Source organism: Poecilia mexicana, unplaced genomic scaffold (genome assembly GCF_051168715.1).
Source record: "Poecilia mexicana isolate PSO_F unplaced genomic scaffold, ASM5116871v1 scaffold_14, whole genome shotgun sequence".
Lineage (NCBI taxonomy): Eukaryota > Metazoa > Chordata > Actinopteri > Cyprinodontiformes > Poeciliidae > Poecilia > Poecilia mexicana.
Genome location: NW_028263383.1, coordinates 2,508,385 through 2,520,537, shown reverse-complemented (window position 1 = coordinate 2,520,537; position 12,153 = coordinate 2,508,385). Strand labels below are relative to the sequence as shown.

General features: G+C 39.3%; 1 protein-coding gene across 1 annotated transcript; it reads left to right on the top strand.

The window, feature by feature from the left end:
• Positions 1–1,580: 1,580 nt before the first annotated feature.
• On the top strand, positions 1,581–11,798 carry slc25a35 (solute carrier family 25 member 35). Its single transcript, XM_014975604.2, has 5 exons — positions 1,581–2,066; positions 2,142–2,207; positions 2,284–2,436; positions 5,197–5,331; positions 7,957–11,798. The coding sequence occupies exons 1-5, from the start codon at positions 1,695–1,697 to the stop codon at positions 8,125–8,127; spliced, it is 897 nt and encodes a 298-aa protein (XP_014831090.1). The 5' UTR covers positions 1,581–1,694; the 3' UTR covers positions 8,128–11,798.
• Positions 11,799–12,153: the final 355 nt, after the last annotated feature.

Below are 12,153 nucleotides of genomic sequence, written 5' to 3'. Positions count from 1 at the left end.
TATACTGAGTGTGAATTTTTTTATTAAGGTACAAAGATTTGTCCATAAAAGTTCTTTTGGACATTAGAGGCTGTTTTTTTAACCGATAATTTTAAATTCAGTAATTATTCATCGGTACATTGTGATGAAACTGTTACCTTGCTTCAAGAAGGTCATTGGCTTGAATGCCAAATAAAGGGTATTGAGAGTTTGCATGGTTTTTTTCTTTAGTTTATTTCTGTGGATCCACTGACATGTGTTAAAGCAATCTAAATTAGCATTAAGTCTAAGTATGTGCATGCATTTTTTATTTAGTCTTACCACCCTGCAATGAGATAGTAGTGGTAAAGCTGGACTGATGTATGTATACAAATAATGGATTTTATCCTAAGTCTGACTTGTTTAATTATCTAAGCTTTAGGTCAGTTTTAAATCCAAGCTTTAGTTGCCATTAGGTTACACATTATTTGCTTTAAAAAAATGTTTGAGTTGGAAACTGAGCCCAGTGCGCTGGGTCACGAACTGATCTAAATTTTGTGAAATAAACCCAAGACTGAACAACAGCAGTCTTGTTACTATATTGAGGGAGGTTGTAGTTTTGAATTGACTGTTTTCCCAGCTTAGCCAGTGACGCTGTTGTAGGTCTTCCTCTATGTGAGCAAGCTATATACAATTTATTACTACTTTAGAATTGTATAACTACTTTATTATAATTAAAATTATGATTAATGTCTATTTATTTTCTTTTTTGAGCCTGTTCAGTTTGAGATACAGGTGGCTGCCGCCCCCTAGTGTAAAGGAATGGTGGCCAACTAAGGTCAACAGTCAATATTTGGCTTTCCTCTTTCGAACCCTTTTCTTCACCACCATCATTTTACTTTGGTAAACTTGGATTGACTTTATTTTTCTTGTTTGGAGGATTAATGTACAGCGTAGCAAAATGTGTTTTCAGTGAATATGAAGCGGATACATTTATTTATAAAACACTGTCCAATTTTACACGCCGCTTTGCAGCTTTGGTTTTAGTTACTTTATGCACGATTCTATAAATATAATTTGTTACAAGACAAAGCCTGTTGATGGGCTACGATAAGGTTTAAATACGTATTATGACGAACACTCGTATTGTTTCGTTTTTTTAAGATGAGATGTTCAAGGAAAGGATGGAATGTGGGTTAAAAACTGGGTTAGATGTAAATGTGGGTTTGATGTAGCTATATCGTGTGCCACAGAAACAGAGAGCAACAAGTTCCTGTTTCTAGTTATGATGGGCTTAATGTTGCCGCTAATTTTTGATTATGAAAGCACAGAAAGTAGTGACTTTCTTTCTTCTCTCTTCGTTTTTATCTGTCATTTATATTTCTTAACATGTGACTTAAAGATACAAAATTGATTAAAATTAATTGGAAATTACATAAAATAAGAATTAAATTCAGATAAATTTGTGAAGAATCCATTTTCTTTCTCCGCATTTAGCGGATACTTCGCGTTTGACCTTTGTTTATGAAAATTCCGACTGTACAGGAAGCTCGTGAAGCAGCAACGTCTGCGCGCTTCAGTTAGCCGCCATGTATCTTGTGACATTACAGCGGATGGGGGAGTTGTACAGTAAAAGTGGGCGGGGACATCGCAGCTGAGCAAGATGTCACAAACAAACATGAAGGATAGAGACCAGTGTTAGCTCCGCCGCTGCCCGTTGTGTCGATCTGACCGGGATGGACTTCGTCTTGAGCGGCGTGGCGGCCTGCGGAGCGTGTCTCTTCACCAACCCGCTGGAGGTCGTCAAGACGCGGATGCAACTTCAAGGGGAGCTGAAGAGCCGCGGCACCTACCAGGTTTACTATCGCAACGTTTTCCACGCTTTCTACACGATCGGTAAAGTGGACGGACTGGCTGGCTTGCAGAAAGGGCTGGTCCCCGGACTGTTTTATCAGTTCTTCATGAATGGAGTCCGGCTCGGCTCCTACGCCATCATTGAGTCGGCAGGTTACATCCACACCAACGGAAGGGTCAGCGCGGTGAAAACCACGTTAGCGGGAGCTAGTGCTGGGGTGGTGGGCGCCGTCATGGGCAGCCCCGTGTACCTGGTTAGTAGCTGACTTCTCTTTGAATAAGTCAGGTGCCACCTCTGACTTATAACGATGAACTCTGCACACTGACAGGTGAAGACTCATCTGCAGAGTCAGTCGACCTCCTCCATCGCAGTGGGACATCAGCACAGACACGAGGTAAAACACAGTGACACAGAGTGACAGTGAAAAATGTAAATGCAGTTTTCTCATGTGTTCCTTCTTCTCCGGACAGGGGATGATCCATGCTCTCAAAGTCATCTACAGGCAGCATGGCATTCTGGGACTGTGGAGGGGCTCCAGTGCTGCTATACCAAGGGTCAGCGTAGGCTCTGCAACCCAGCTCTCAACTTTCTCCTCCTCTAAGGAGCTAGTCGTCGACCTAAAGGTTAGAAAATATTCATTCTTAGGGTTTGATGAAGATGGCATCCTGCCAAGATGTAAAATTCTGTTTTATAAGCTTTCTAGGTGTGTGCATGTTTTATAAATGACGTCACTGTTTGAAAGTATCTGGGTTAGCGAACCATATAACTTGAAAGAGCTGTCTGAATAATTTGGGATTTAAGGTTCTTAGTTTACTGGAATCAGGTGCACTAAATGCGTCAAAGGTTTGAAGAAGATCCTGATTACAAGTGGCCAAAATCCATTTCCTTCATAGAGTGATCAGACTCAGTTTTAATAGTAGTCAAAGGAAACTCCTTATCTGGGCTGAGGTTGAAATAGAGCCGCTGTTTCTCAATATTGAAAGGAGTCAGTTGAGGTGGTTCTCCTGGGGAGCACTGTTGCTCTATAAAGAGGGAAATAATTGTAAGGTTAAATTTTCTAGGCACTTCAAAACTAATACTAAATTTAGTAGGTGTTTATTACATATTTTCACTGAACTCTATATGTCAAAATCACCATAACAGTGAAGAAATGTCGAGGTGTGTTTAACTATGACTGTAAAAGTTATTATCAAGTGCTACTCTAGAAATAGTATTGCTTTTCTATTACGACGTGAGAAAGTTGCAGTATGAGCAGCGCCACACAAGATTGCGATTGACAGCGCTAACACCCGCCTCCTGGCTCTGATTGGTTGTTTCTAGTGAGCACTGGGAGAAGGCAGAGGAGGTTGTGACAGTTTAAAGGCACTTTATTTATTTATGTACATTTTCTGCAAACTATTTTTCACTCAAGGTTGCCATACCTTGTGGTCTGAGGTCTATTCTTGTTCCAGCTGTTTTAGCTGCTGGGGTTAAAAAGATGGTCAGGCTCCCTCGTTACTAATATAATCATTTGATCCGGAGACGATCATTTGTAGTCAGTAGCTGTGCACCGATTACACAAGCAGTCATTGTTGAAATAACAAAACGCCATGCGATGCACTCCACTGGAACAGAAATCCAACACCTTTTACTGGGCCCCTCTGGATGAAAACGTTCGACTTACACAACTGGTGCTGCAGCTTACTGGTGGGCCTTGCTGTCTACACTCCAGCTGAAGGGAGTCCTTGATACTCCTGAAGGATTCTGGTGATTAAAGAGTGTTATCTTTACTTGACAGGAAGAAGTTTAGGAATTATTCAGCCATTTGCAAAGTTGTGTAACTTGCTCCGTTGTGGAAAGTCATCGGGGCCGAACCTCTCCTCCCAACATCCCAGCCAACACTGACTCATTTACAAGCTGCTATACGTCTGAAATACAGGACAGCCTTGTGTTTTATGTAAACAGACACATACGCTGCTTGCCGCTCGCTGGTCCACAACTATAACACATTTAAATAGGTAAAAGGGTTTTAGCCGGTGTACTGTGGATCTGTTCCCTATGGAGACTTTTATTGGTACTTCTTAAATAAATTCATCTTTTATTGCAGGAGCGAGGCATTTTACACAGAAACATATAGAGATAAAAAAAAAATGCAGTGCAGAGGAACAAAAATGAAACCACCTGATCTTTCTCTTATTGACCAACATAAGAAAGCAGAGTAGTACAGACATTGTGAACTTGGGAAAAAAAAGAATAGTTTATTAAAATATACACCGTCAGAAGTGCTTTGTTTGTGGCTTATATGATTGAGGACTCTACATTCTTTATGTGTGCAGCTATATTGGATAGTAAATGCAGTGTCGCTTAGCAAGTTTCACTTTTTCCAGTCGGGATACTTTCCTCTGGGAGGATTGGGAGTTGCTACTATGTGGTAAAACAACTGTGATCACAGTTATGCACTGTGGATAATATTTAATGCTGTGGGCCTGTTTCTCTTCCAAAGGCGATGATGTGAATCCTGTTAGACTGGATGTCGTTATGGAGTCTCTAAAATACGAGGATATTTTAAATGAAAATCTGAAGGTGCAGTTAAAAATAAAAATGTAAATAGTTTTTACTTAAGCTGGATAATGATAAACTCAATATCCAGCTCCATCCATCCATCCAACCATCCAGATAAATGGATGGATAAAGTACTGAAATGGTTCACCAGACTCAAAATGTAGCCAACTCAGTTCCTTGTCTTAAATCTGATAGAAAACCTGTGGGGTTTAGAGAAGACATCATAAGTTTAGCCATCGTCTTCCTGTGGAATTCTGCTGCTTTTGCTTCCAGCAAAGTCTGGGCTTTCTCCCATTCACTTGGATTGCCTTTGGTCGATTTTCTACCGGGCCAATCAGTGAACAGAAGGAGAAGTTGTGAACGATAATTTCCTGCGCTGTTTTAGAGTAGTAATCTGTCATTTTATCAAAGGCAGCAGAGGAAATGAACAGTCCTAGTTGTTCACACTTAAAAGTGTTGAATGAACATTAACAGCCGCCTCGTTCAGATCAGCGTTTCTCTCTTTGCAGCAGAGGATGGTTGTTTACAGTGCAAGCATTTTCCTGCAATTCTAATTAGATTTTTCTAAAACTCTAATTACGGTATTGAAAAATGTATGTGAAGACTTCCTCCATGCCTTTATCATACTGAAAACCGGTAACCAGTTGCTACTGTAGTATGCGTGTAACACAGGTGCTAATTTTAGAACCAGTCCTCTGTTTGACTTAGTTAAAATTAGATATAGTTGCTATGTAAGGATGGGCTCATTTCCTGCCACTGCACAGCCAGACCTCTTCTCAGAACTGCTTTAGAGCCCGCACTCGCTCATCGCATGCCTTAACGACATTCCCATCTCTGCAAAGGTTTTCCCACAGGACAGCTGGATGGTGCCTCTCAGTGCCGGCATGATCAGCAGCGTGATGGTGGTGCTGGCGATGACGCCTTTCGATGTGATTAGCACGCGACTCTACAACCAGCCTGTCGACCATTCAGGAAAAGTAAGTGAAAAAAAAATAAGGGGAAACAATTGGGTGCCCATTTAGGGGGAGTTTTTAGTCTGTGTTTTTCAGGACATCGGACCTACAGATGCCTTGTGTTTACGCTACACGGAAATGCTAACATCTATGATTTCGCCTACAGATTTCATATAAATTTACCCTAAAATGTAATGTAACAGATGCCCATTTAGACACTTGGAACAGTTTTAACCTTTGAATATTAAAAGTTTGCATAATGTAAAACAACAAGGCTACCAAAATAAGCTACGTACTGATAATTAATAGCATTTCTTTCTATGCTATGCAGACATTTTGTCTTCACTCATGAAGATTCTCACTTCGTAGACCTACAGAAAGCTTTCAGAGGCTGAAGTTGCCCTGTATTTTCTGATTGTTATTTCAATAATTTCATCCCTTGTGTGTGCCAATTGGATCCATTTAGCTTGCAGCCCAAGACAGTCAGGTGATCATTTAGTCTGCGAGGTGAAGGCATCTCTGTCCTGAGGCGTGTACCGCGTTGTACCTGTCACACATGGTCCAGCACACACTGAGTGGAGGAAACAAGGCTTTGTTACAAGCCGCACAAATACTTTATAGTCATGAGAGGCGTTTTCAGAAATTACAAAACACACGAAGCCGCGTGAAAGCGCTGCCGGCTGTGGCTTGGCGGATTTCAAACGAGATGATTGACAGTTTAATTTTTCTGGCTACATTCTGAAGTGAAAACATTCCAGGTGTGAGTTTATTAGCTTCTTTGCACTTGTAAGTTGCTTGAGATGATATAATATGCTGAATGGCAACTTGAGCGACGTTCTAATGAGCAACAAGAATTTTTACTTTCAAATTGATTGTTTCAGGTTTTTATTAATATTAAATTAAGAAATACATTCGCCAAGGATGCCTTTTTGTTTTAGTCAGTGCCATGGATTCGTTTTTAATCCTTGTCTGATCCTGTCAGGTTTATGTAAATTGTAGCTTTCAGGCCAGTCTGTGTGTGTGTGTGTGTGTGTGGACGCCTTCGGACTCCAGATCTGCATTTACATTCACCTCCAAATTGTGGTCAGGATTCAAGGCACATAATGTTCTCTCTGTGCCGAATCATTTGAAAATGCAAAGGGTGTGACAGTAACTGCTGCGTTCCTCTTGTGGGAAAGTCGTAGTTCGTTATTAAGGCTCCCTGAAGCTCTTAATCTGCAGGTTATTTATAGTGTCCATTGTCCTTTTGCTCTTCAAGGTGTTGTAAGTAAACTGTGACAGTTGTTAAGGAAGAAATTCTAAAATAGTTAACTTTGGAAAAAAGTTTGGCTCTCTCTTCCTCTGGATCCCAGGTCCTCTCGGCGAGCCACGTGTGGCCACAAGGAAAACAACAATGCGTGTTGACATCACAGAATTACAGAGTTTAATCCAATATAAACTTACACCAGAAACTGCAGAACAACGGAGACATACATTCATTTACCTCACAGACTTGGAAAAGAAGGAAAGAAAGCAAAGACGTGCAAAGACATCTTTGGAGAGTTGCAAGAGCAAATCTGATTTGTTACTTCTGTGTAGAAAGTTTTATAGTAAAAGGCGTATTCTTATCTTTAATTTATTGAAATAAGGCGTATCTTTGCTCATCCAACTGACCCTCTCTATCTCTGACCCTCTCTCAAGCCAGAAACCCCTGCCGTGTTTACGGCTTTTCACAGATGAGTGTGAAAAGCTACAACTTCCACTGTATTATTTTCCTACAGACAAAAAGCAGTTCAAACGATCCTAGCAAACCATCTGCTGTAACTACAGGTAACATAAAGGTCAATAGGCCAGAATACATTACTAATTTCAAAACCACAATTAGGCCATTTGAATCAAGACATGTTAAGTTTTAAAACTAACTTATTTTAAATTTATTTTCTCAACACAGTCGTGTCATTTTGTCATCTGGAGCATGAAATGTGTAAACTCAAACTCAAGGACAGCTGATACCAGAGAAATGCGGGGGATAAGAAGACATTATCTCTTCTTCTGCAACTTTATTTGAGATACTTTTTGACTTTTTTCCCCATTGTTGGAAAATTATCACCACAAACCTTTTTATCTGGCGGACCAACACAACACAAAGTAGTTTTTATTTTGTTGTCGTTTCTGTTTAATAAAAACCTCAAAAGTGTGGTGTGTGCATTTGTACACAAGCCGTATATTTTGCCACATCAGCCCAAGGTGAGTCTGTGAACATCAGTTTCTAAGCATTAGCTCTGTCTATATTTCCATGAACTCTCACCAGTTTCCACAACACGATGCTGCCACCACCATGTATCACCTCATGGATGGTGTGCTCAAAAGGACATGCAATGCTAATTTCTTGCCACAAAAAATATATTCAATGTAATTTAATTCTTGATCACATCTGACCAGAGCACATAGTTGCTTAGTCGTTTACGCAGCGACTTCTGACTTTTATTTACCATATGCTTTTGTTATTATTATTATTGCTGCCTTTCACAACTTGTGTTCTTCTGTTACATAAAATACCCCCGAAAATATGTTGAGGTTTGTCTTTGTAATGTGACTTGGGAGTGAAAAGGAAAGACAGAGAGCTTCTGTTTTACCCATTTAATGCGATTTTCTCGTCTTTTCGCACAGGGGCAGCTTTACAAAGGATTCAGTGACTGCTTCTCCAAGACTCTGAAAAAGGAGGGCCTCACAGGACTCTACAAAGGCCTGGGAGCCTCTTATTTCCGACTCGGCCCACACACCATTCTGTCCCTGTTCTTCTGGGATGAGCTGCGCAGATTGTACCAGAAGCTCAGATAACATCAGGGAAGCCAGAAACAAAAAAGGGTAACTCATTGTGCAGAGGTGAAATGAATCTTCATTCAAGGAGGCAGAGGGAAAAACTAGGAGATTATCTGTTTACTTAGTTTTACTGCTAAGGAGCAAAGGTTTCCTTCAACACTCCACTGAGAAAACACATTAAACTTGAAATATGCAGAAAATTAGGTCTGAAACTTCACCCAGAAGCTCAATCATTAATGGAACCGTCTTGATTTGTCTCATTGCTATGTGTGCACAGACAAAAACACATGCAGTATGTCGTATAGGGCAAACACATCTACCCCTTATGACTCTAATTACATCATTCCAAAGCATTTCAAATGTGCACTTTATGCGTTATGGAGAAAGCATCACATGAGCCCATGTTGCAGCCAGATCATTTCTACCGCTATTGCTGAGGGAAAATCTGTCCTCGGTGCAAGTGCTGCTTGTTAAACCAGAATTTCTCGAATTAGTTTGAGTTTCCGAAGAGTTCGTGAATGAAGTGCAAATAAGGCAGAATTGTTATTTTAAGTGGTCAAATAAAACAGAAACTTTCATAGAAACTAGAGGCTAAACTCTGATTTGTTGCAGGATTGTTAGTGGGGGGGTAAAAATGACAGAAAAGTCCTTTTGAAGAGTCCAGAGTGGGAGAAGTAAAACGGATCCAGTGCTGATCCAGGGAAATTTTTAAAACGGGAACTGAAACTAAAAGAAATGTACCTTCCCTTTTTCCATTCTCAGGGTGCTGTGTTTCCTGGCTACCTCTTTTATACATTATAAAATCAACAAATTTCACTGAGGCGAAAAGTCATGATGTGTATTATTAACAGAAAGGGCCATGATTTGTAAAATAAACAAAAGTTGCCTGAAAAAATGTCAAAATATTTTTAGGTGATTGAGTGATATAGGTTAGGTTTTTATGTCTCTGTGTCATGCAGCATCAGTATTTATTATACTTCGCAAAAACAGAAGCACAGAGTGATAGTTTATGTTTAGGTTCACGTAAGAGATATATCCTGGAAATCTGAATCCAACAGAACAAGTAGTTACGTTTTTTCCTTCAGTCAGGTTCAGTTTTTCTCTAATAGTCCAGTTATCTATTACAATGTCTAAAATGGCTTATTTAAAAAAAAAAAAAAGATTTTACAAATCAGTTCCATTTGTTTTCCATTTCTACATAAGATATTAAAAATTTTTGGCCATTCAGACTGAAATCCAAGGAGCATTTTTAATTTAAGGGTTTTAAAACTTTGCAACATATTAAAAACAGTTTCTTGGCAGGAATGGTTGTGGCTCAGTTTATGTGATGTAGCCATTCAGTTATTCTTTAAAATATGAAAATACGAGGTTTTGGTCGTTGACGTTCGTATAAGTGGCATCTGTTGGTGATTTTTAAATTTTTTTTCTTTGTAGCAGATCAAGTACAGGCGTCCAGTTTTTGCGGTTTGTAATGCAGCCTGACTTTTATCAGAGAAGTTTAATAATGTGAATTCATAAGAGCTGTGAATACGTTGCATGCTTGTTAACCCTGAGCACTCAGCATATTATTATATACAGTTAAGTTTAGGGTGAGTTCAGTCAGGAAGTCAGTGAACAGGAACAAAGTTAAATTTTAGTTTAAGGTTCTCAAATTGCCAACGGTGATGAATGGACTTTTATTACTAAATTCTTGTTTTGCATAACCAGAGCATGATTTTCATTTTAGTGTAAAACCTTATTTTCCTGTGGATGGAATTTTTTCGTTACAATTTTTCTAGATTTTCAGCAACTTTTACGAGTAGTTTAAAAATGCCTAAACACTTACAAATTAGGAGACTTATTTTTGTTACTTAAAGGCATATTTAATATGTTGCAATAATGATTTTTGTGCCTTAAAAATTCATCCAGGGCATAAGTGACCATCCATTCATCCATTCACTCTGTTTATCCTCGGGTCGGGTCAGCAGGGGGCTGGAGCCTGTCTCCAGCAGTCATTGGGCGAGAGACATGTTGGACATAAGTTGTCCACTTTTTTTATTTAAGTGACATTTCATCTTTTTGTTACAGATTAAATAACAGCTATAAATTTAGCAACATTTTAAAACAAAAGTTTTGTTAAGCTGTCGTCCACTCACCTTTATTATTCAGTCTGTTTCACTGCCTCCAGCATCATCAGAACAACTCTCATCATGCTTGTTATCCTCTTCAGAAGGGTTTCCCAAGCTGATGTCTCATCTGTCAGGCAGATTTGGTGCTTTCTTACTAACATGAAGGTTCCACCTACAGGTAGGGGTAGCCGATAAATTGGCCAGCCGATAAAATGTGGATTTTCTCGGCCGATACTTAAATGTGAAGCAGAGCTTATCCACCGATTTTATCTACCTCAGCTGCTGCGCTCCTGTGAGAGCTGCCTAAATTGGAATTGTCAGGTCAGGCTTTTTAAAGATCGGTGATCGGCCAGAAAACCTGCAATCAGTACACCCAAGAGTCTCCAAGAGTCATAAATGTAACGAGCCTTTTGTAAAGGAAACAGGAGGTAGACAGATTTTATGAAGTAAAATAGATTTTTGGCCATTTTATGCGAAGCAGACCTATTTTCTCTACTTTTAAAAAGTAGCTTGGCTGTATCACTCAGAGCTTGTTGGAGACTATGAATGATTCCCTGTCAGGGCTCTTTATGTATGCAAGACTATGTATTAATATTTTGTTTAGCAGAACTGTGTAAATGAAGACCAGTGTGTTACATACCTTTTAAAGACAATATGAAAGAGTATTTGGTAAAACTTGAAGCATTTCTGACCTGAAAGGATCACAGTCTAACATATTATATCTATGTTCCATTAAAAACAAACACACTGAAATCATACCATTTGTTTTTATGCCGTATTGCTGAGAGCACCTTTAAGTGCTGAGAGCACCTCTACTTAAAGGTTATACTTCTGTCTCCTCTTGACATCTATAGCATCCAGCGTAAAAATGTACAAAAACCTTATAATTTAGGTTCACCTCTTTGCTATTTGGCAGCAGTATAATCTCACACAGAAAAGGAACAAACTCCCACCTTTAAGTTAGCCTTGCTAAAATGTACAGTCAGCACAACGACGGAGCCAGTTAAAATTATTCTGTGACAAATTTCTCAGGGAGAAATGATGCTAGTCATTAGGCTTTGTACGAATCTTTGTCAAGGGTACAAACAAATGTGGAGGCTGCTATTCATAGAGCCGAGCTGTTTTGGTTGTAACGTCGTAGATGCAGTCTTGAGTACTATAATCCAGTGTTCTAATCCTTAATCCCCATCGTGAATGTCTGCTTGATCTCGATTGTGGTAGTCTAAAAATACACATCGCAGCAGTGGAGGAAGAAGGTCAAAATGAACCTCTACAAAAAGTAAAAAGCAGCTGCTCTGAACTTTCAATCAAGAAGTCAGGATATTGTGCCAACTTGCTTAATAAAAGAGCAAATGTTCCTCTTTTAAGGGACTTGACTTGTTTTACGTGCATTGTTACGTGCAAAGACGTAACAATACTCCATTCACACAAAATGTTTTTGTCTGAAACATTAATTCATATGAAAGATGTGTCTCATGTAATGAAGACAAAGCAGAGTTTTCAGTCAATGTGCAACAACAGGCTTGTCTATGTTCTCGTGATGATGGACATGCAGAGCAAATAAAGGATTTTTGTATCGATTCCTGTTGTGTTTGTCATTTTTGTACACTTTCTGTTCAAATACAGAAAATGAGCGATCAGCTTTTGTTGAAAATACCCAACGTTCACAAAGTTTTGAGGTTTACCAGTGTTTGACTCAACACGGGACCAAATATGAAATCAAAAACATCCTGCAGCAGCTGCTGGAGAACAGAAAGTGTTAAAAGACTTTACACTCTTGCATTATTTTGGTTTGGACAGCACGAAACCAGACTGGAACAGAGGAAATTGCTAATTTAGAAACTCAGTGCTTAAAGTAAAAATAAAAAAATCCTGAGCCTGAAACTTATAGTTATGATAGAAATTAACTATAGCATTGCTATTGCCACAGTTTAAT